This window comes from Triticum aestivum, chromosome 2A (assembly GCF_018294505.1).
Source record: "Triticum aestivum cultivar Chinese Spring chromosome 2A, IWGSC CS RefSeq v2.1, whole genome shotgun sequence".
Classification (NCBI taxonomy): Eukaryota; Viridiplantae; Streptophyta; class Magnoliopsida; order Poales; family Poaceae; genus Triticum; species Triticum aestivum.
The window spans coordinates 727,057,685-727,080,132 of record NC_057797.1 but is presented as its reverse complement, the minus strand read 5'-3'; the positions used below and the strand labels follow the sequence as shown (position 1 = coordinate 727,080,132).

The 22,448-nt window shown below is 46.4% G+C and overlaps 2 protein-coding genes across 2 annotated transcripts; both read right to left on the bottom strand.

Annotated features, from left to right (window-relative positions):
* Positions 1 to 531: 531 nt before the first annotated feature.
* LOC123186244 (NDR1/HIN1-like protein 13) lies at positions 532 to 1,499 on the bottom strand. The gene has a single exon (XM_044598029.1). The coding sequence runs from the start codon at positions 1,497 to 1,499 to the stop codon at positions 696 to 698; it is 804 nt and encodes a 267-aa protein (XP_044453964.1). The 3' UTR covers positions 532 to 695.
* A 10,210-nt stretch (positions 1,500 to 11,709) lies between these two features.
* On the bottom strand, positions 11,710 to 12,515 carry LOC123186243 (NDR1/HIN1-like protein 13). The gene has a single exon (XM_044598028.1). The coding sequence runs from the start codon at positions 12,513 to 12,515 to the stop codon at positions 11,718 to 11,720; it is 798 nt and encodes a 265-aa protein (XP_044453963.1). The 3' UTR covers positions 11,710 to 11,717.
* Positions 12,516 to 22,448: the final 9,933 nt, after the last annotated feature.

Sequence of the window (22,448 nt, the reverse complement as noted above, 5' to 3'; positions counted from 1 at the left end):
GAAGCCAACCCCTCACGCAGCCGCCATGGCCTGGCCACCCGCTCGTGCCGCTGTCTGGCCGCCGCGCCACACGACGCACCCTCGCCACATCAGGCAAGACTCCTCCACGTCGCCGCATCTCGTGTTACAGCCGCACGCCGGGAGGAGAAGAAGGGCCCCGCCGCCGACGACGCACACCGGGCTTCGCCCGGCAGCGCCTTCTGGCGGCAGCGAGGGGAGAGGATGGTGTAGGAGGAGGGCGCGGGGTGGGGGCTAGGGTTCCCTCGCCGCCGCCCGCAAGAGCGACGCGAGGAACTCAATTCGCAGCCTGTCCGAAGGATTTGTTTTTTAACTTCTGCACAATTTTAGAAATGCGCGGACATTTTTTAGACCTGACGAATTCTTGTTTTGTTATAGTGAGCCATGCCAAATTCTTGTCTGTGAGAGTAGCAGGTTATCCCGGTCGGGATTATACTATTCCCAATGGGCCAAATAGGTCTACGGTCCAAAATAGGCCCAAATTACAAGTTCAGAACTGTCAATTTCCGGAATTCGAAGTTCAGGATTTGATTTAGTTTTCGTCTACAACTTCGAGGTAGCATACGTGCATCTACAACTGATCAGAATGCTCTGCTGCTCGTTGATTGTACTATTTGCATGCACCCCGTGATCTTATCAAAGATCCTCCGTGCATGGTGTTCACGCCGCCCCGGCGATCACCACCACCACCAGAGCGGCTTGGCCTTGACCCTGCACCCCCTGTTGGCGGCCGTCGTCTCGCCGTCGATCCTGTCCACCGTGACCTCGCACCGCGCCCACACGTCCACGGTCCACGTCCGCAGCACCTTCCCGAGCCTCACCCGCACCGGCACCCGCGCCTCCACCGTCAGCGGCACGGCGCCCGCAGCGGCCTGCTCCGCCAGCCGCCCCCTCTGATCGTCCGTGAGGGCCACACCCACGCCGTCCCTCCCGGAGAGTGGCATCGAGATCAGCGTCACGTTCCTCGGCGCCTGGTAGAAGGCCGACCAGCGGCCCGTCGCGAGGAGGACGCCGGAGTAGGAGACGCTGACCTCGCCGCCGCCGAGGTAGTCCACGCCGACCTTCCTGTTGGCGCCGTTGTCCGCGCGCACGGCGGCGTCGAGCTGCGCGGGGGATGGGTCGAGGAGGCCGGCGACGGAGAGGGACGTGACGGAGAAGGAGGGCGCCCTGGGGCGGAAGACGAGGTAGGCGGCGCCGACGAACGCCGCGGCGAGGACGAGCAGGAGGAGGAGCGCGCAGCACGCGCCGCAGCAGGCGCGGCGGAGCATGCGGCGCCGGGCCGGCCGCGCGGCGAGCTTGCGGTCCGGGGGCGGGACCCGGAGCGCCTGGTCCTTGGGCACATGCACGACGTACGACGCGCCCGGCGCCGCCGCTGTGGAGCGCAGCGGCGCTGTCTCCGCGGCCGCGACGCTGTTGTCAGTTGGCGGGGCAGGTGGGATGGAGAGTGGCAGCAGCGGCGCGGGGTGGACGCGGTCCGCCATGGCTGGAGTTGCCGAGTCGCCTCGCCTGCGGCTGCGCGGTGGGTTGGGTGTGTGACTGAAGCTCGATCGGGGAGACGATCGAGAGAAGAGTGTGAGCTGATGAGCTGCTAGCTGGGTCTTATTTATGTATAGATATAGACTGAGGAGGTAGCGCGTGGAGACGAAGCCGAAAGGGACACGTGGGAAACGGTCGCCACACGCTGTTCAAACCTGGCTACTTCTTTTCCGTGCTGCTTTTGAGACGAGACGAGGCTGCCAGTCGGAGTTGCCGCCGTTTGATTTTTTTTTCTTTTTCTCGTGTTTCAAGAAACAACTTCACTTTTTAAACATAAAACTCACGTCATTTGATCGATTAAGCTAAACTTGAAAAAGCATCTACGGCCGAACTTGGCAATTCTAGCGGACCCCTCAAAAAACGCATTTTACATCCAGATATTTCAAATTAAAAATCTCAAATTCATATTATTATATGCAACACAACGTTCTTTGAGCGGAGCTTCGTCCGGTTTCGCTCGTCCGGCTTTGCCCTTGCCATGTCCGGCGGCCGGCTGCGCTCCTCAGAATGTTTGTCCGGTCGCCGGCAAGGTAGGGTGGGGCATGAGATACGAGCCGGCTTACGGGACTCAAGGCTTCGTCGTCTCCCATGCCCTACTCTTTCTCGTCGGAGACCGAAACTCGAACGGTGCCGGTGGACGTCAGATCGATGACGGATCCGTCCGGGGGCGAACTGCCGACGTCCACCACGATGCGGTTGCGGCGCCCAGGCTGATATGCCATACTGGGCACTGAAGAATGGGACTCCTCCTCGACGACGTCCGCCGTCACGAGAGCTGCCGCCGTCTCCCGCGCCCGGTGCCTTGCACGGCAGGCACGTTGTGCCATGGCCTCGTGGGACGATGGTGCGTCCCGAATATCGGCGCGCCACCGGAGGGGTTGCGCGTCCGTCAATGTGTTCGGACGCCAGACAGACCGCACGGCCTCCGGCGAGGCAGCTACGGCCGGCCTAGCGCCGGATCCATGCGTCATTTGTGTGGATGCAATGGATTCCCGACGGATGGAGTGCGAGCGCAGCCATGCATGGGCCTCCTCTCGGGCGCGGCAGAGCACAAGCCGGATGGCCATCTCCTTCTTGGGGCCGCGTGGGATGAGTTCGGAGTCGACAGATCCGGAGGTGACGGACTCGGATTCGCTGCCCGCCATGCCGGAGACGACCGGAAGGAGCCGGAGACGAGCCCGGGTGACGGAGGAGAGGAGAGTGAAGTGGCTAAGGTTTGGTCTCGCGAGCGAATGAGAAGGATTTTATGTGGGGTCGGATGAGCCAACGTGCGCCGGGTCCGACATGGCGGGCGTGCCTGGGCTCCTCCTTATCCGCCCCATACTTGGCTGGATATGGAAAATGTCGGTCAACCCGAACGTTTGAGAGCCGTTTGATGACCGTTTGAGGGGCCCGTTTAAAAATCATGACCGGACAGTCCATCTAAAGGTATGAGACGGATTGAGAGGTCGGGCTATAGATGCTCTAACCACTCTAACCCGGTACGTTGTCTGTCTTGAAGGCAAGGCGTCGTGAAAGAAAGCGTCAGAGAACATGTACGGGTTAACTGACTTGTGAGCTAGACAGAGGCCTGAATATTCGGAGGGGATTACTCGCGGTTCCAGAAGCAAAGCGATTCTTCTGTGGAATAATGAATGAATATCTCAAGTGTACACAACGGTGCCTCTACTCTACTGTGCTCCAGGTATCGTCTTGTCTTGCAATGCTTGCAATAACAGGTTTTCAAATCGAGATATGTAAATGCATGGATGTAGAGCATGATTGGTTCATTGTCAATATTTGACTAGCGAAATGTTGGCAAATACCAATACTTATCAATTATTGGCAACTTTGTATGAGATATGCAAGGCAACTCGAACCAACTAAGTAGTAGTCAATATTTGGCACAATACCAAACACTGGCAATGCCAATTTTGACACAAAACCAATTGTGCTCGTACACCAGATGAGAATTTCTGTGCGTACACAAGGAAACACAACCACCTTAACTATGACTAGATAGATCTATGGGCAATGTACGTAGTTAGTACAATAGGTCCTTGTGTGCAAGTTTGGCGTTCCAAACCAAAAGAAGCATCTATGAAAGTAGGAAAGGCGTGTGAGGATGCACACGCATGCTACAATTGTTTTTAGCTCATAGTACGATAGGATGATAATGGATATATAGCTCGCGGCTTTGACTATCTGAGATGTGTGTCCACGGTGAGTTTCCAAGTAAAAGTTAATGCATAGCTTTTACCCTCGTTCCGCCCATCGTGTAGTATTCGGCAAGGAGATCCAATTTCAAAAAGAACTCATATACTTATTGTAAAAGTTTATTAGCCCTTAAAGTAAAGTACTACTATGCATGTCCTTAGGGGGATAGATTGGTAGGAAAAGACCATCGCTTGTCCCCAACCGCCACTCATAAGAAAGACAATCAATAATAAATCATGCTCCAACATCATAACATAACGAGAGACTATACGTGCATACTTGGGAATCATAAACCTTAACATCAATATTCTTACTAACCACAACTTGTTACCAGTACCTCCCACATATTCCATCTCTATATCGCAAAACTATTCGTATTCAGTGATCCATAAATCATGCTCCAAGTCAATCAAACATATCGTATTCAGTGATCCATAATTTTTATGTAGGATTTTATGACTAACCATACAAATGTTCAATTCCTTTTGACTCTCTAAATAGATATAAGTGAAGCACGAGAGTTTAATTCTTTATACAAAAAATCATGCTCTAATAAATATAAGTGAAGCAAAAGAGCATTCTTCAAATAACGGTTTTCTATGTGAAGAGAAACAGACAGTCCAAAGTTCAAATGATATAAGTGAAGCACATGAAGCATTCTATAAAGCCACACTCAAATGATATAAGTGAAGTGCAATGAGCATTCTATAAATCAACTATGGACTATCTCATACCAGCATATTGCATAAAATAAAAATGAAAACTAAACGCAAAAGACGCTTCAAGATTTACACATATCACATGAACGAAACGAGAACGAAAACATATCGATACTTGTTGAAGAAAGATGGGATGCCTTCCGGGGCATCCCCAAGCTTAGACGCTTGAGTCTCCTTGAATATTTACTTGGAGTGGCTTGGGAATCCCCAAGATTGAGCTCTTGCCTTTCCTCCTTCTCCTCATATTGAGACCTCCTTGATCTTTGATCACTTCATCCACACAAAACTCAACAGAAAGCTCGGTAAGATTCGTTAGTATAATAAAGCAAATCACTACTATAAATACTATTGCAAACCAATTCATATTTTATTTTTGCATTGTAGCTACTGTAATATAACTTTTCCATGGATTATACCACCGATAGAATCGATAGTTTCATCAAAACAAGCAAAACAATGCATAAAAAACAGAATATGTCTTAAACAGGACAGTATGTAGTAATCTGAATATTCCCGATACTTCTAGTACTCCAAAAATTCTGAAAAAAATAGAAAAAATAAAAAATTTGTATATCAAGACTGTGCAAAAGGTTTCAGAAGCTTTTGATGTTTTAGTAAAAAAATATAAAATCACGCACTATAGACAAAGTTTCTGTTTCTGCACCACACATACCAACAAGCAATCTAAACATTCTAAAGGCAAATCTTGGCACATTAATTTTATAATACAATGGAATTGTATAAGGGTAAAATTATTTTTGTTGAAAAATTTCTGCAATTCAAGATTCACAAAGTTTCCATGGGTATGAACAAAGTTCAAGGCATGCTCTCGCTTCCACGGTGCTTGTCTATCTCACTTTCACTTTTCTTTTTATGAAGTTTTAAGTTCCCCTCTATATTTTTTTTGTTTCTAAACTTTATAAAAGCACTCAACATAAATAAATGACTCTTTAAAACTTCTCGGTTGTCTCCCTGGCAGCGCTTTCTTTAAAGCCATTAAGCTAGGCATGAAGTGCTCAATTAATGGATCCACCCAGATCCCAAGGTATATCAAAGCCAATTTGAATTAACAATGATTTGACATTTAGTAGTGAGCACAAAGCAACATATATCATGCAATGACGAAGTCTAACTCTCTTCCTATGCATCGGCATGTCATATAAGAACAATTCATGCACATCAAGTAAAGGCCAATGCATAGTATAACTAGTTTCTTGCAATTTATTCATGTTGGAAACATAGAGAGGTGGAGATGTAGTTCCTCTCTCATAATAATTGCAAGTACGAGCAGCAAGCACATACATATTATATTCATCAAAATTATCATGTGCAAGGATAAAAGGCGACCCATCAATGTAATCCTTAATAAAAGCAAACTTCTCCGATATAGTGTAGTTGGGAGAATTGAAAAAGATAATAGGACTATCATGTGTGGGTGCGACAACAATAATTTTATTCTTAATATAAAAAACTATAGCAAGTTTATCTCCATAAGCATAATTCATATTGGCATCTTGGCCACAAGCATCAAGTTCATCAAAAAAGGATATTTCAAAAGAATCAATGGGATCATAGCAATTATCATAGCATTAATCCTTCAGTAAGAACGAAGGGAAATTAAACAATGTATGAGTTAAAGAGTTACTCTCATTAGAAGGTGGACACATGTAGCTAATCCACTCTTCCTCCTTTTGTTCTTCGCTCTCCTCATCATCTTTTTTCATACAATGAGCTCACAGTTTTATCAATTTCTTCTTTCATAGACTCCTGCAAAATATTAGTCTCTTCTTGGACAGCCGAGACTTTCTCAATAAATACATCAATATCGTAATTGCATTAATAATTATCATATCAATATTTAAGGATAGCAAAATTTTCAGGTCTATAAACAGAATCATCAAAATCTTCAAACTTCTCAAACAAAGATTCAATTTCATAAGCACCCTTAAATTCTTCTATTCCTTCCACATCATAATAATCATATATACCATTAGCATAAGAAGCCAAGGTTTCATATTCATTAAATTTGCATGAAAAGGAAAGATGTGGAGCATTCATCCTAGAGCAACAAGTATAGTCATATCTCAAGCATAAATTCCAAGCATGCCAATGCAACATATGGATTTGATCCCATAAAAGTTTCCCTTTTCATGTCAAGCGATAATCCCTAAAGTATTCACGTTGATCCAACGTTACTCCCATTATCAAGTTGAATGGGGTTTTCTCAGGATTATCAAAGTAGTGCATAATATTTTTCACATAACGAGCATCGAGGGTTTTAGGAGGTTCCCCATCTCCATGAGTAGCAAGTACAACTAATTTTCTTGGTGTTTCGTGTTCCATATCCATAACTAAAGATAGAGAACAACTTAGGACAGAAAATAAAAACTACTTAGTGATAAATCAAACAAGCACACACGAGAATATTCACCACACGCTATTGCTCCCCGGCAACGGCGCCAGAAAAAAGTCTTGTTAACCCACAAGTATAGGGGATTGTTTGTAGCCTTCTTCAATAAATAAGAGTGTCGAACCCAACGAGGAGCTAAAGGCAGAACAAATATTCCCTCAAGTTCTATCGACCACCGATACAATTCTACGCACACTTGACATTTGCTTTACTGGAAACAAGTATGAAACTATTTTGCAAGGATAAAACTACGAGTACTATGCGAGAATAAAAGTACGAATAAATCGCAAGGTAATAAAAGTGGATATCTTGTGTCAACAAGAAAGTCATTTGTCCCTAGGCAATCGATAACAAGTACCGGTAATCATTCTTGCAATTTTATATGAGGGAGAGGCATGAGCTGTAACATACTTCCTCTACTTGGATCATATGCACTTATGATTGGAACTCTAGCAAGCATCCGCAACTACTAAAGATCATTAAGGTCATGAACCCAACCATAGCATTAAGTATCAAGTCCTCTTTACTCCCATACGCCATAACCCACTTATCCGCGTTTAGGCTGCTGTCACCCCCGCAAAACTGACAATAAGCAAACCATGAACATATTGCAACACCCTACAGCGGGGGCCCCTCACGTTTGCGCGAGACGGAGGGCACCATAGTACAGCACCATAAATAAAATATACAATCATACCAGCCAAGATCACAATTAACCCACATGACAAAACGTATCTATTCAAACATCATAGGATAACCATAGATCATTGGGAAATAATATATGGAGTTGAGCACCATGTTTAAGTAGAGATTACAACGGGGAGAAGGGGTGTTACACTGCTGCATAGAGGGGGATAAAGTTGGTGTTGATGGTAGCAAGATTGTTGATGTAGATCGCCGTCACGATCCTTGCCCCGGCGGAACTCCGACGCCACCGGGAGAGAGAGGGGGAGAGAGCCCCCCCTCCTCCTCCTTCTTCTTCTTCCTTGGCCTCCCCCTAGATGGGAGGAGAGTTCCCCCTCTGGTCCATGGTCTCCATGGCGGCGGAGGGGCGGGAGCCCCTCTGAGATTGTATCTCCCTCTCTGTTCTCTTCTGCTTTGCGTTCCCCAGATCTGGCCGAAAACCATTTCTTATATTTCGGGTGATCCGTAACTCCGATTGTGCTGAGATTTAACACGGTTTTTTCGGATATAAGCTTCTTTGCCCGAAGTAGAGCTCCAACCGACGTTCGAGGAGGGCACAACCCACCACTATGCGCTAGGGGCCTGGGGCGCGCCCTGGTGTCTTGTGGGTTGTGTGGGCCTCCGTCTGCGATGACTCCAACTCCCAAAAATCACATATATTCCAAAATAATTCTCCGTAAAATTTTATTGCATTTGGACTTCGTTTGATATGGATTTTCCGCGAGACAAAAAATATGCAAAAAACAGGAACTGGCACTGGGCATTGGATCAATAGGTTAGTCCAATAAATCATATAAAAAGTTGCCAAAAATATGTGAAAGTTGTATAATATTGGCATGAAACAATCAAAAATTATAGACACGACGGAGACGTATCAGTGTGCATCCAACTTGCTTGTTCATGAAGACCTAGGGCAATTTGAGGAAGCCCATCGTCGGAATATACAAGCCAAGTTCTATAATGAAAAATTCCCTCTAGTATATGAAAGTGACAACATAGGAGACTCTCTATCATGTAGATCATGAAGCTACTTTGAAGCACGGGTGTGGAAAAATGATAGTAACATTGCCAATTCTCTTTTTTTCTCTCATTTTTATGGGCTTCTTTGGCCTCTTTTTTTCTTTTCTTTCTTTTTTCCGCCCGGAGTATCATCCCAACTTGTAGGGGAATCATAGTCTCCATCATCCTGTCCTCACTTGGGACAATGTTCTAGTGATGATGATCATCACACTTTTATTTACTTACAAATCAAGAATTACAATGATACTTAGAACAAAATATGACTCTATACGAATGTCTCCGGTGGTGTATCGGGATGTGCAATGACTCAAGAGTGACATGTATGAAAGTATTATAAAAGGTGGCTTTGCCACAAATACGATGTCAACTTCATGATCATGCAAAGCAATATGACAATGATGGAACATGTCATAATAAAACTGAACGGCGAAAAGTTGCATGGAAATATATCTCGGAATGGCTATGAAAATGCCAGTTTTGAGGAAGGTATATGGTGGGTGTATGGTACCGGCGAAAGTTGCGCGACACTAGAAAGGCTAGCAATAGTAGAAGGGTGAGAGTGCGTATGATCCATGGACTCAACATTAGTCATAAATAACTCACATACTTATTGCAAAAATCTATTAGTCATTTAAATAAAGTACTACGCGCCATGCTCCTAGGGGGATAGATTGGTAGGAAAAGACCATTGTTTGTCCCCGACCGCCACTCATAAGGAAGACAATAAAAAAATGCTCCGACTTCATCACATAACGGTATAACCTTAACACATGTATTTTTCCAATTCACAATTACTCACTAGCATGACTCTAATATCACCACCTTCATATCTCAAAACAATCATAAGGAATCAAACTTCTCATAGTATTCAATGCACTTTATATGAAAGTTTTTATTATATCTCTCTTGAATGTCTATCATATTAGGACTAAATTCATAACTAAAGCAAATTACCATGATGTTTAAAGAAACTCTCAAAATAATATAAGTGAAGCATGTGAGTTTAATAATTTCTACAAAATAAAGCCATCGTCATGCTCTAAAAAGATATAAGTAAAGCACTAGTGCAAAATTGCCTAGCTCAAAAGATATAAGTGAAGCACATAGAGTATTCAACATCTAAATCAGAGTAATTTACTAACTCTGTCCTGGTTTATTGGTGCCCTTTGTATTTTATGCCAAATTTTGACCAAAAATTTAACTAACAAAATACTAATGCATGTCATAAAAATTATATCATTGAATTTGTATTTGAACATAGTTTTGAATGATATTTATTTTTTATGACATGCATGAACAGTTTGCTAGGCAAATCTATGGTCAAATTTTTGGCACAAAATACGATGGGGACAAATAAACCAGGACGAAGGTAATACTTCCAACTATGACCAGCCTGAGAAAAACTCATCAATGCATGTAATTTTCTTTGTCCTTTATTGTTCACACATGGCATTTTAATTAATACATTGATAAACACAATTTCTTGATAAAAAGATCCCATTACTTGTATACTTTTGCAAATAGTAATAAAAATTATTCCACCATTCGCAATCTGTCTTGGTTGGTGAGAGTTTGAATTGAGCCTATAAACCGGAAGGGAGGGATTATAAGTGTTTAATAATAAACAATCAATATTCAATATATGTCGTAAATGAAGTGGCCTAACGGGAGATTTTGGATGGCTTCGTCGCCATAATCTGCATTTTCACTTGCTGATGCTGACGCTGATGCAGCTGCAAGTTCGAAAGGTTTTGTTTGGTTATTGACCATGTGCATCGTTTGATCCCGAGTTGGACACATTAACTAGTAAGAAAAAGAAGTCCATTTGATGGTCTTCCTGTGGCCTATGAATACAGCTGCACTGCACGCACGTTTGGGTTTAGGCTTCGAGAAACTAGCGGGCGAAGTCAGATGATAGATATGTGGGCAATGGTTAAATTGGGACGCTCTTTTCGCATACGACCAAGCTCAGGCTCCACTATTTCCAAACACAGCGCGCGCACAAAACAAACCTTAAATTTTTAGACAAAAGCTAAATCAAACCTTGAAATTTCAACCCTTGAAATCAGCACAAAAAACTCTCTAAGCCGGTCTATTTTGAACCTTGACAGAATTTAGCCGGTATTTGCTGAATCGGGCCGGCCCATTAGCGCAGTCGCTCGCGCGTGCGCATTGCTCTGTTTTTTCTTTGTTCTTTTTGTATTCGTTTTCTTTTCTTTTACATGATTCAACATTTTTTATTTTGTATGCCATGTATATCCTGTTAAGGGTATGGCATGTTTTTTTACAACACACAAACTTTTTTTACATTCTACATATATTTTTTGAAACTTGTGAACATTCCTGAAATGTTACATTTTTTGGAATGTACGAATCATTTTTTGGAATGTACCAAAAAAATATGTTAAAAAAATCCCTAAAAAGTATTTTCAAAGTTCGACGCTTTCGTTTCTGACTAAATAGTTCGGGCCTCTGATAATGTTAGTCATAGTCATGTGGTGTAGTGGCTATTTGAGTGAGGTCAACCCTGTCAGGTCCCGAAGTTCGACTACATGGTAGATGTTTTACTTTTCGAATTATTACGTCGTGCATTAAAGAAAAGAAAGAAATAATTTTCACGTCATGTGTTAAGAAAAAAAAAACTCGCTTCATATCTGGTGGGGCGGCCCAGTCTAGTCCGCAGCCAACAATCCGAAACATTTTTTAAAAACATTATTTACAAAATAATTTATGAAATTACAAAAACATTATATTGAAAATATAAGACAATTTTGAAAATCCGAAACCTTCTTCATAGTATGTGAATTTTTTTTGGAATTCTGAATTTTCTTGATTTTGTAAAACCACGAACAGTTTTAAAAATGCGAATAGTATTTCAAAATTCCAAATATTTTCTGAAAAACACAAAAGGAATTGAATTTGTGCCAGAAATAGAAAACAGGACATTTTGTTTTAACTTTTGGACAATTTTAGAAATGCACGGACATTTTTTAGACCTCACGAATTCTTGCTTTGTTATAGGGGGCCGGCCCAAACTCTTGTCTGTGAGAGTAGTAGGCTATCTCGGTCGGGTTTTTAGACTCCGTGATCTTATCAAAGATCCTCCGTGCATGGTGTTCACGCCGCCCCGGCGATCACCACCACCACCAGAGCGGCTTGGCCTTGACCCTGCACCCCCTGTTGGCGGCCGTCGTCTCGCCGTCGATCCTGTCCACCGTGACCTCGCACCGCGCCCACACGTCCACGGTCCACGTCCGCAGCACCTTCCCGAGCCTCACCCGCACCGGCACCCGCGCCTCCACCGTCAGCGGCACGGCGCCCGCCGCGGCCTGCTCCGCCAGCCGCCCCCTCTGATCGTCCGTGAGGGCCACGCCGTCCCTCCCGGTGAGCGGCATCGAGATCAGCGTCACGTTCCTCGGCGCCTGGTAGAAGGCCGGCCAGCGGCCCGTCGCGAGGAGGACGCCGGAGTAGGAGACGCTGACCTCGCCGCCGCCGCGGTAGTCCACGCCGACCTTCCTGTTGGCGCCGTTGTCCGCGCGCACGGCGGCGTCGAGCTGCGCGGGGGAGGGGTCGAGGAGGCCGGCGACGGAGAGGGATGTGACGGAGAAGGAGGGCGCCCTAGGGCGGAGGACGAGGTAGACGGCGCCGACGAACGCCGCGGCGAGGACGAGCAGGAGGAGGAGCGCGCAGCACGCGCCGCAGCAGGCGCGGCGGAGCATGCGGCGCCGGGCCGTCCGCGCGGCGAGCTTGCGGTCCGGGGGCGGGACCCGGAGCACCTGGTCCTTGGGCACATGCACGACGTACGACGCGCCCGGCGCCGCCGCTGTGGAGCGCAGCGGCGCGTTCTCCGCGGCCGCGTCTCTGTTGTCAGTCGGCGGGGCAGGTGGGGTGGAGAGTGGCAGCAGTGGCGCGGGGTGGACGCGGTCCGCCATGGCTGGAGTTGCCGAGTCGCGTCGCCTGCGAGGTGGGTTGGGTGTGTGACTGAAGCTCGATCGGGGAGACGAGAAAAGAGTGTGGGCTGATGAGAGCAGCTAGGTGGGGTCTTATTATGTATAGACTGGAGACCTCCACACGCTGTTCAAACCTGGCTACGTACTTCTTTTTCGTGCTGCTTTTGAGACGAGACCAGACGAGGCTGTGAGTCGGAGTTGCCGCCCGCCGTTTGATTTCGTTTCTTTTTTCTCGTGTTTCAAGAAACAACTTCACTTTTTAAACGTATAAAACTCGCGCCATTTAATCGATTAAGCTAAGCTTGTAACCACTCCAACCCGGTACGTCGTCTGTCCCGAAAGCAAGTCGTCGTGGAAGGAAGCGTGAGAGAACACGTACGGGTTAACTGACTTGTGAGCTAGACAGAGACCTGAATATTCGGAGGGGATTACCCGCGGTTCCAGAAGCAAACCGATTCTTCTGTGGAACAAATGAACGAATATCTCAAGTGTACACAACGGTGCCTCTACCCTACTCCGCTCCTGGTATCGTCTTGTCTTGCAATGCTTGCAATAACAGGTTTTCAAATCGGGATATGTAAATGCATGGATGTAGAGCATGATTGGTTCACTGTCAATATTTGATTAGCGAAATGTTGGCATTGCCAAATGTTGGCAAATACCAATACTTGTCAATTATTGGCAACTCTGTGTGAGATATACAAGGCAACTCGATAACCAACCAAGTAGTAGTTAATATTTGGCACAATACCAAACACTGGCAATGCCAATTTTGGCACAAAACCAATTGTGCTCGTGCCCCAGATGAGGATTTTTATGCATACACAAGGTAACACAACCACCTTGACTATGACTCGATAGATCCATAGGCAATGTACGTAGTTAGTACAGTAGGTCCTTGTGTGCAAGTTTGGTGTTCCAAACCAATAGGGGCATCTATGAAAGTAGGAAAAGCGTGTGAGGATGCACACACATGCTACAATTGTTTTTAGCTCGTAGTACATAGGATGATTATCGATATATAGCTCGCGGCTTTGACTATCCGAGATGTGTGCCCACGGTGAGTATCCAAGTAAAAGTTAATGGAGAACTCTTACCCTCATTTCGCCCATCATGTGATATTCGGCAGGGAGATCCGATTTCCCCGTATTTGTTTCTTCTCTGTGGTGAGGGTCCCTCTTGCATGCTCAAATCTTATGATCGAGGATGGATTGATAAAGGTATCCGGGTAGGAGTGCATCCGCCCTGGATCTCTCATTTGCTTTTTGCTGACGATTGCTTGATTTTCATGATAGCACATGGACGTAGTGCGACTCATCTTAATGAGATTCTGGAGGCCTATTGTCTCGGCTCGGGGCAGCGAGCTAACAAACAAAAAAGTTCTTTCTATTTCAGCCCAAATAGCGATGCTTGAGTGAGAAGAGGTGTAAGGAATATCTTGCAAATTAATAGGGAGGCCCTATCAGAAAAGTATCTTGGTTTACCGACTGCTGCAGGTCGGATCACAGAGCAACAGTTTGTCCATATTGTTGAGAAAGCTGGACCTAATATGCATGGATGGTGCGAAATTTTTTGCTCCTATGCAGCGAGAGTTCTGCTGAAATCAGTGATTCAGGCGCTACCAACCTACTCTATGAGTTGTTTCAAGCTCACTAAGGGGTTGTGCAAGAAACTTATTGACATCAATGTCGAAGTACTGGTGGGCGGATCACTAGATAAACGCGGAATGCATTGGCTCTCATGGGAGAGTATGGCTACCTCAAAGTTCAGAAGAGCTATGCTTTTTCGAGACGTTGAGATATTCAACGATGCTATGTTGGCTAAGCAGGCATGGAGGCTCTTAGAAAATCCAGACAGTCTATGCGCAAGGGTGTTGTGCGGTAGATATTACCCTAATGGTAATTTCTTGCAGGCAAGGTGTCCGAACCGTGCGTCGCCTACTTGGAAAGCCATTATCAAAGGGTGGGAGGCCCTCAAGAAGGGATTGGTATTGTGAAAAGAGAGGCTGGAAGCGCATGCCAGGGCAGGGGCGCATTGCGTGTTTATATAGGCCAGGGATGCGGCGCATAAGATTACAAGGGGTTAGGGTTAGGTTAGGTGTGGATTCATCTCCAAGCTAACTACCAAGATCTAATCACAACAACCTAACCTAGCCTAACTACAACACACACGCCACATATCTAACCATAACGGTTTATAACACACCGTGACGTACAATGATGTTTAACACTCCCCCTCAATCACAACTATCTAAGTTGAGATTGCGTCGAAAGACCTCCAGCTGTCGCAGCGATAGTGGTTTAGTAAAGCCATCTGCTACTTGATCACCAGTAGGAACAAACTGAATATTTAAAAGCTTGTTAGCAACTCTTTCATGAACAAAATGATAATCAATCTCAATGTGATTTGTTCTAGCATGAAAGATAGGATTGGCAGAGAGATAAGTAGCTCCAAGATTTTCACACCACAGTGAGGCTGCAGGCAAATGACGAATACCCAATTCGGTCAGCATGTTTTGAACCCAAATAATCTCAGCAGTGGCATTTGCTAAGGCCTTGTACTCAGCTTCTGTGCTTGACCTGGACACAGTGGTTTGCTTACGCGCACTCCAAGAAACCAGGTTACCACCAAAGAATACTGCAAAACCTCCAGTGGATCGCCGATCATCGGGACAACCTGCCCAGTCTGCATCTGAAAAGGCACTAACAAGTATAGAGTCTGACTTGGCAAGTTTGAGACCATGACTCTTGGTTGCCTGGAGATACCGAAGAATTCTTTTTACTGCTGTCCAATGAGTACTAGTAGGTGCATGGAGAAACTGGCAAACTTTGTTGACTGAAAAACATATATCTGGCCTGGTTAAAGTCAAATACTGCAAAGCTCCTACCACACTTCTGTACCCGGTGGAGTCCTCGGCTCCGAGTGCCTCTCCATCATGAAGAGACAACTTCTCTGAAGTGGACAAAGGAGTGGGAGAAGGTTTGCAACCTTTCATGCCTACTCGCTCAAGGATACCTTTCATGCCACATGCTTCACCTCGATTCCAAGAAAAAAAATGAAGATTACCCAAATCCTTGAGAGCAAAATCCATGCGCAGATCCTGAAGAAGAGCATCAACTGCTCTAGTGGAGGAGCTGATGACAATAATATCATCAACATAAATAAGCATAAAAATGGTCACTCCTTGCCGATGATAAAAAAACAACGATGTATCTCCCTTGGAAGCAGCAAAACCAAGAGACTGTAACTTGGAGTACAGACGATAATACCATGCTCTGGGTGCTTGTTTCAACCCATAGATTGCTTTATCAAGCTTGCAGACATGTCGTGGTAAAGCTGAATTCTCATACCCAGGAGGCTGCCTCATAAACACCTCTTCTTCCAGAACATCGTGCAAAAACACGTTTTTTACATCTAGTTGTCGCATGCACCAGTTTCTAGATATTGCAACTGAAAGAATCAATCTAATAGTAGCAGCTTTTACCACAGGGTTAAAGGTATCCTCGTAATCAATTTCGTACCTTTGCTTAAAACCTTTGGCCACAAGACGTGCCTTGTACCTGTCAATCGTGCCATCAGACTTGGGTTTTACCTTGTACACCCACTTGCAATCAATCACATTTCTCCCTCTGACTGGTGGAACCAAGTGCCATGTCTTGTTTGCTATGAGGGCTAAAAATTCTTCGTCCATAGCCTGCTTCCACTTGGAGTCAGCAAGAGCATCATGCAGACTCTTGGGTTCGCATGTGGCACAAAAAGAGCCCCAACGAATACAACCATCGATCTTTATATACCTTGGGCCTGACAATACCACTGACCGAGTATGTGATCGGGCAGGAGGCGGCGGAGCTGGTTGAGCTTGCTGAAGTTGTAGACGATTTTGCATGGAGGAGACCGCGGGAGTCAGACGTAGAAAATCCAATCTCCCTCTAGAGGCGACCCAGGCGGATCCGGTGCGGCAGCCGGTGACGAACTGCCACTTGGCAGTTCCGGAGCGGCGACGTCCCTCGAGGAAGATCGTGCCACGCTAGAGTCTGTGCGCCCCGTCTCGTGGGGGCTAGGGGAGCCGCGCCCGGCCGGGTCGGCCGACCCACCAGGAGACAGCACGCCCTCCCAGGCTGGGGACAGCGCGGGAGTGCACCTGGCCGACCCACCAGGAGACCGCACGCCCTCCCAGGCCGGGGACAACGCGGGAGTGCGCCTGGCTGGCCCACCAAGAGAGGGCGGGACAGGGCGCCCGCCTGGCCGCCTGTCTGCTGGCACGGATCCCGGCGAGGATTCACCTGGCGCTGCTGCAGACACGGATCCCGCGGCCGATTCGCCTGGCGCGGCTGCAACCGCTGATCCCGAGGCCACCGGATCTTCTGTGGCTGCATTAGAATTCTCAGTTTGCTGCATAAAATCATAAGAATCTTCACCAAAGTCTTCAATGTTTGGTTGCCCTGTTTCCTGCACACTTTCGGCTGGGTTATTAGCATTAGACAAGGACATATTATCAGTAGTAAAATCAGCTCCCCCTTGAGCGAAAGCAGGAGACGGCAAGAGGTGAGAGGGCAGGAGAAGCAATTCTTTGCGAAGTTGGGCACCGGCATTTGAGTGGAGGCTTGCGAAGGGAAAAATTTGCTCATCAAAAATGACATCACGGGACACATACACACGACCAGAGGAGATATCAAGACATTTGTAGCCTTTATGAAGGATACTGTACCCTAAGAAGGCGCATTGCTTGGACCTAAATTCAAGCTTGTGCTTGTTAAAAGGGCGCAAGTTTGGCCAGAGGGCACACCCAAAAATGCGGAGAAAGGAGTAGTTAGGCTTGGTGCCAAAGAGTCGTTCTAGGGGTGTTTGGTTCTTGATATGGGAATACGGTTAATAAGATAGACCGCAATGAGAAACGCTTCGTCCCAAAACATAAGTGGCATGAATGCATGAGCAAGTAAAGAGAGGCCAACTTCCACAATGTGCCTATGTTTTCTCTCTGCGGAGCCGTTCTGCTGATGAGCATGCGGACAAGAAACGTGGTGTGTGATGCCAATACGTTCAAAAAATGAGCTCAACCGTTGGTACTCCCCACCCAAATGGTTTGGATGGCAATGAATTTACGATCAAAGAGACGTTCAACATGGGCTTGGAAAAGGCGAAATGTCTCGAAGACATTAGATTTATTTTTGAGCAAATATATCCAGCTAAACTTGCTAAAATCATCAATAAAACTGACATAGTATTTTTGTCTGCCTATAGAGACGGGTCTAGGACCCCAAACATCTGAAAAAATCAACTCTAAAGGAGCTGTGGATTCACTAGTTGAACGGGAATAAGGTAACTGATGGCTCTTGGCCATCTGACATGCATCACACACCAGAAGGTAGTCTTGTTTATTCGAACCAGGAAGGTTGAAATCACATAGAATCTTTTGAACTACCGGAAGGGCAGGGTGCCCTAGGCGCTTGTGACACCGAGATGTGGAAGGCTTGATGGCAGCAAGAACTTGGTGTGGAGGTGCACTTTGCCGTCCGGTCATGGGGAACAAGCCCCATCTACTCTTGTTTAGCAGAATTGTTCTCTGGGTAGCCTGATCCTTAACAAGAAAGAATTCAGGATGAAATTCAATGAACACATCATTATCTCGCATAAGATTATAGGCAAAAAGAAGGCTTTGGTCGGCATTAGGAGCATGAATAATGTTTTTGAGATGTAAGGAACCAGGGGTAGTAGATAGTACTGAATGGCCAATATGTGCTATGTCCATACCTTGCCCACTTGCCGTGTGAATTTGGTCGGTGCCAGTGTAGCGATCACAGATGGCTAGCTTCTCCAATTCGCCGGTAACGTGATCTGTGGCGCCAGTGTCGAGATACCAGTTGGTATCCACGCCGTAGGAGTGGACAGAGTTGGCGGAGCGAGGGTTGCCACCACTACCGCCGCCGCCACCGCCGCCACCACCGCCGCGTCCGCCACCACCGCTGCCTGCAGGGTTGCGTACATTGCTGTTGAAGCCTTTATCGAACCGCTTCTTACAGCGCCACGCACCATGGCCTTCCTCCTTGCAGATTTGACAGCGCTTGCGGTCACCGCGGTCAACGTTCTGCTGGCGCAGCACACCGGTGCCACCACCATTGCCTGAGTTGTCGGGGTAGTTGCCCCCGCCGTAACCATCGCGTCCACCGCCCTGACCATCGCGTCCGCCCCGTAGCCACCACGACCACCTTTAGCAGTGAGGTTGGCGGAGTGATGAGCGGAGAAGGCGGCGTGCTGGGCGGTGATCCGGGCCTCCGCAGAGAGCAGCGGCGAGAAGAGTTCGCTGAGACCGATCGGCCGATCGGTGACAGCGCGCGTGGAGATGGAGGTGACCAACCCATTGTAGTTGGGCTCATGCATGAGGCCCTCGAGGATGTGCGAGACGATATCATCCTCCTCGAGGGGCTTTCCTACAGCAGCAAGCTCATCTGCTAACCCCTTCATCTTCGTGAAGTAAGCAGAAGCGGAGAGGTCGCCCTTGCGGGCGTTGCCGATCGCCGAGCGAAGCTGAATTTGGCGTGCTCCGGACTGCGCGGAGAAACTCTCGACCAGGGCTTGTCAGACGCCCGCAGCCGTGGTGTGATTGGACACCTGCATCAGAACTTCACGGGACAGATATGCGAGCAAAAAAGTGAGGACCTGTTGATCTTGAGTAACCCAGATTGCATGTTCTGGATTGGGCATCTCGGTGGTCTCCTTCTTCCCGTTGGTCTCCTTCTCGGTGACGAGCGGGTTCCTTGAGCCGTCAAGGTAGCCCATCATCGCCGTGGCCCTGATGTGCGGAAGGACCTGGACCTTCCACACCAGGAAGTTGTCACGGGTGAGCTTCTCCGTGATGGTGTGGCCGAGGGAGGCGAGCGAGGGCATGGCCATGGCGTGGGAGGAGGAGGAAGATGACATGATCTAAACGTGTGAAAGAAATAGGCTTTGTATACCATGTGAAAAGAGAGGCTGGAAGCGCATGCCAGCGCAGGGGCGCATTGCGTGTTTATATAGGCCAGGGATGCGGCGCATAAGATTACAAGGGGTTAGGGTTAGGTTAGGTGTGGATTGATCTCCAAGCTAACTACCAAGATCTAATCACAACAACCTAACCTAGCCTAACTACAACACACATGCCACATATCTAACCAGAACGATTTATAACACACCGTGACGTACAATGATGTTAAACAGGTATGTCGTATTGGCGATGGACGCACGACGGAAATATGGCATGATCGATGGATTTCTGGTACTATTTCCATGAGGCCAGTATGTAGGATTTCTGAAGATCTTGTGCAGCTTGTGTCGGACCTGATTCATGAGGATACCGGGCTTTGGAATATTAACTTAATTCTCACAATGCCCCGCCACAAAACGAATCTTAATGATACTAGTAGAATGCCCGTGCGTTGCCACGGGCTTTTTAAAAACTTACTTATTGCATATATAAACATAATGCATGTATAAAAAATTGAATTCCACTTTACTTGCAATGTATAAAAAATGTAATTCAATGACCTATACTGACTCATCTGATGCACAAAATAAAAGAAAGTGGTTTAAGAATATAGAACAGTTTTGCACTGCATCACAAACGATAGACAACACCTTAAAGCGTTTTTATACAGGTGCTATCTAATCTCTCCATTCCTAAATATAAGTCTTTTTCGAGATTCTAACGCGGACTACATGCAGAGCAAATAGTTTAACATGTTCATATATTTGGAGTGTTAAATACTTCAAACAAAAGGAAAACAAGCCATCATGTTTGACCACGTAGATTAAAATATCTGAACCATAAATTTCACATATTAACAGATGAGATTTAAAAATGTGGCGTTACTTATAAATATTACCATGTACAAATAGTTTAACATGTCACATATCATTCTCAAAAAAAAGTACAGATAGATCAATGCCTTTCTATTAAAAAACTTAGCTGCGTAATAAGACAACCACAAGGTTTTCGGTAGCCATCTTATGGTAGACTAAAAAAACGAAAATGTTAACGCCCACACGTGTGGGCGTTGATCATCTCGACCACACGCATCCATCACCGTCCAGTACTATATGCACGAATCTTGACACAATCTGGCTGATTTTCTGTGCCACATAGGACAAGGCGTGTGTGTGGTGTGTGACATAGTTCGCCCACACATCCGTTTTACCACACGGAGGGGCCGGTGTGTGGGCGTTTAGCAGTTCACCCACACACCAGTTCTTAGTCACGCACAAGGGCTGGTGTGTGGGCATTTGCCATCTCACCCACACGCCCGTCTCCTCTCCCACACGTAAGCTGCTAGTTGCCATGTGTTTTTGCAGCGCATATGGCAACTGCCTCTAGTGTGCTTTATAAGCAGGTGGCAACTCTATTTTTTTACCCGAGTTGCCATGTGTTTTTGCAGGGTACACGGCAACTGCCTAGTGTACACGTAAGCAGCAACTGTCTTTTACCGAGTTGTCATGTGTTTTTGCATGGTACATGGCAACTGCCCCAACGTGCACGTACATGGCAACTGCCCTAACGTGCACGTAAGCAGATGGCAACTCTTCCTTTTTACATGGAAACTGCCCTAGCATGCTTGTGAGCACATGGCAACTCTCTCAACTGCCTAGTGTTAGTATGTGGCAACTCCTAAAGTTATGAAATCATGGCAACTACATTAGATCAGACCGTACATGGCAACTGCAGTTGAGCAACCATGGCAACTGCAGTTGTCTGACATGGCAACCATAGTTCAGCGGCATGGCAACTGCAGATAAACGAACATGGACGAGGGTCTGGACCATGGCAACTGCGGGCGCGCGGTGGGCGTCACGCGTCGCGTGCGGGACCAGAAGGGTACGAGGTCTGACATTCGGGCGTGTGGGCGTTATCAACTTCGCCCACACGCACGCGTGTGAGAGGGTTCAGGAGGGAAAAAAGATGTGTGTGAGCATTAGTTGTTTTGCCCACACGTAGGTGTGTGGGCTGGTTGCTGTCCATGCCACACAAGGCGTGTGGCACAACTAGCCGATACACCACACGTGTGGCAGTTATCGGGACCGAAAAAAGAAGACCCTAAGGAAGAGTCCAATCAAAATACATGTGATTATGTTCAATACCAAAAGGAGAAGTCGGACTCCTGCTTCTTTCTTATAACTTACTCAGCTCTTTAAAAGAAAACTCTGTGTACTTAGATTGGAAAATAAATTTGTAGTGTACATATCAAAAAAAGCTTGGCAAAAATCAATTGATCTAGATTATAATGGTTGAGATCTAAAGTCTACTAATAGTTATGTACCATGTAGTTTTTTGAAAGTTAAAAACAAAGAATTAGTTTTGGGTCTTCGCCTTGTGGGCAAAGGCCGTGAAGCAAGACCCTTAGGTCCTTATCGCTAGTCATGGCCTTCTCCTCCCTGAGCCAAGCAAAGGAAGCAAGCAAACGAACCGAGCGATGCAGCGTTGAGCTACACAGGAAGAGCAAGTCAGGGGAGGAAATCCAAACTAGATCAAAGCACAAAATCAGTAAATAAGCCATCGATCTCACTGGTCCTGTCTACAAAGGCAATTTTCCTCATGTCCCAGGTTGGCAACCAATTTGTTCCACATAAGAACACGAACCTCGTGCCAGAGCCTAAGATACCAACGTAAGATCTCTGAAATAATTAGAGGAAATGGACATTGTAGGTTTTAAATAATGCTAAATTGCATGGGTAAACTCAGGAGCGTGTATTATTTCTTCTTGATATACCTCAAAATTAAATTCACCTGTTGTACTTCAAAATAGGTGTGTCCCTGAACTAAGAGATACAAAATAATGCATCAATTTGAGAAATCCAAACGATGAGGATGAGCCATCTAGCATAACACAAACACGCACACAACGCACATGAAGAAAAGCAAAGCATGAAGGAAGAAAAGTGAATATA

Bases quoted from the DNA above. Each gene is read 5' to 3' on its own strand.
- LOC123186244 (XM_044598029.1), bottom strand. From the start codon at position 1,499: ATGGCGGACCGCGTCCACCCCGCGCCGCTGCTGCCACTCTCCATCCCA.
- LOC123186243 (XM_044598028.1), bottom strand. From the start codon at position 12,515: ATGGCGGACCGCGTCCACCCCGCGCCACTGCTGCCACTCTCCACCCCA.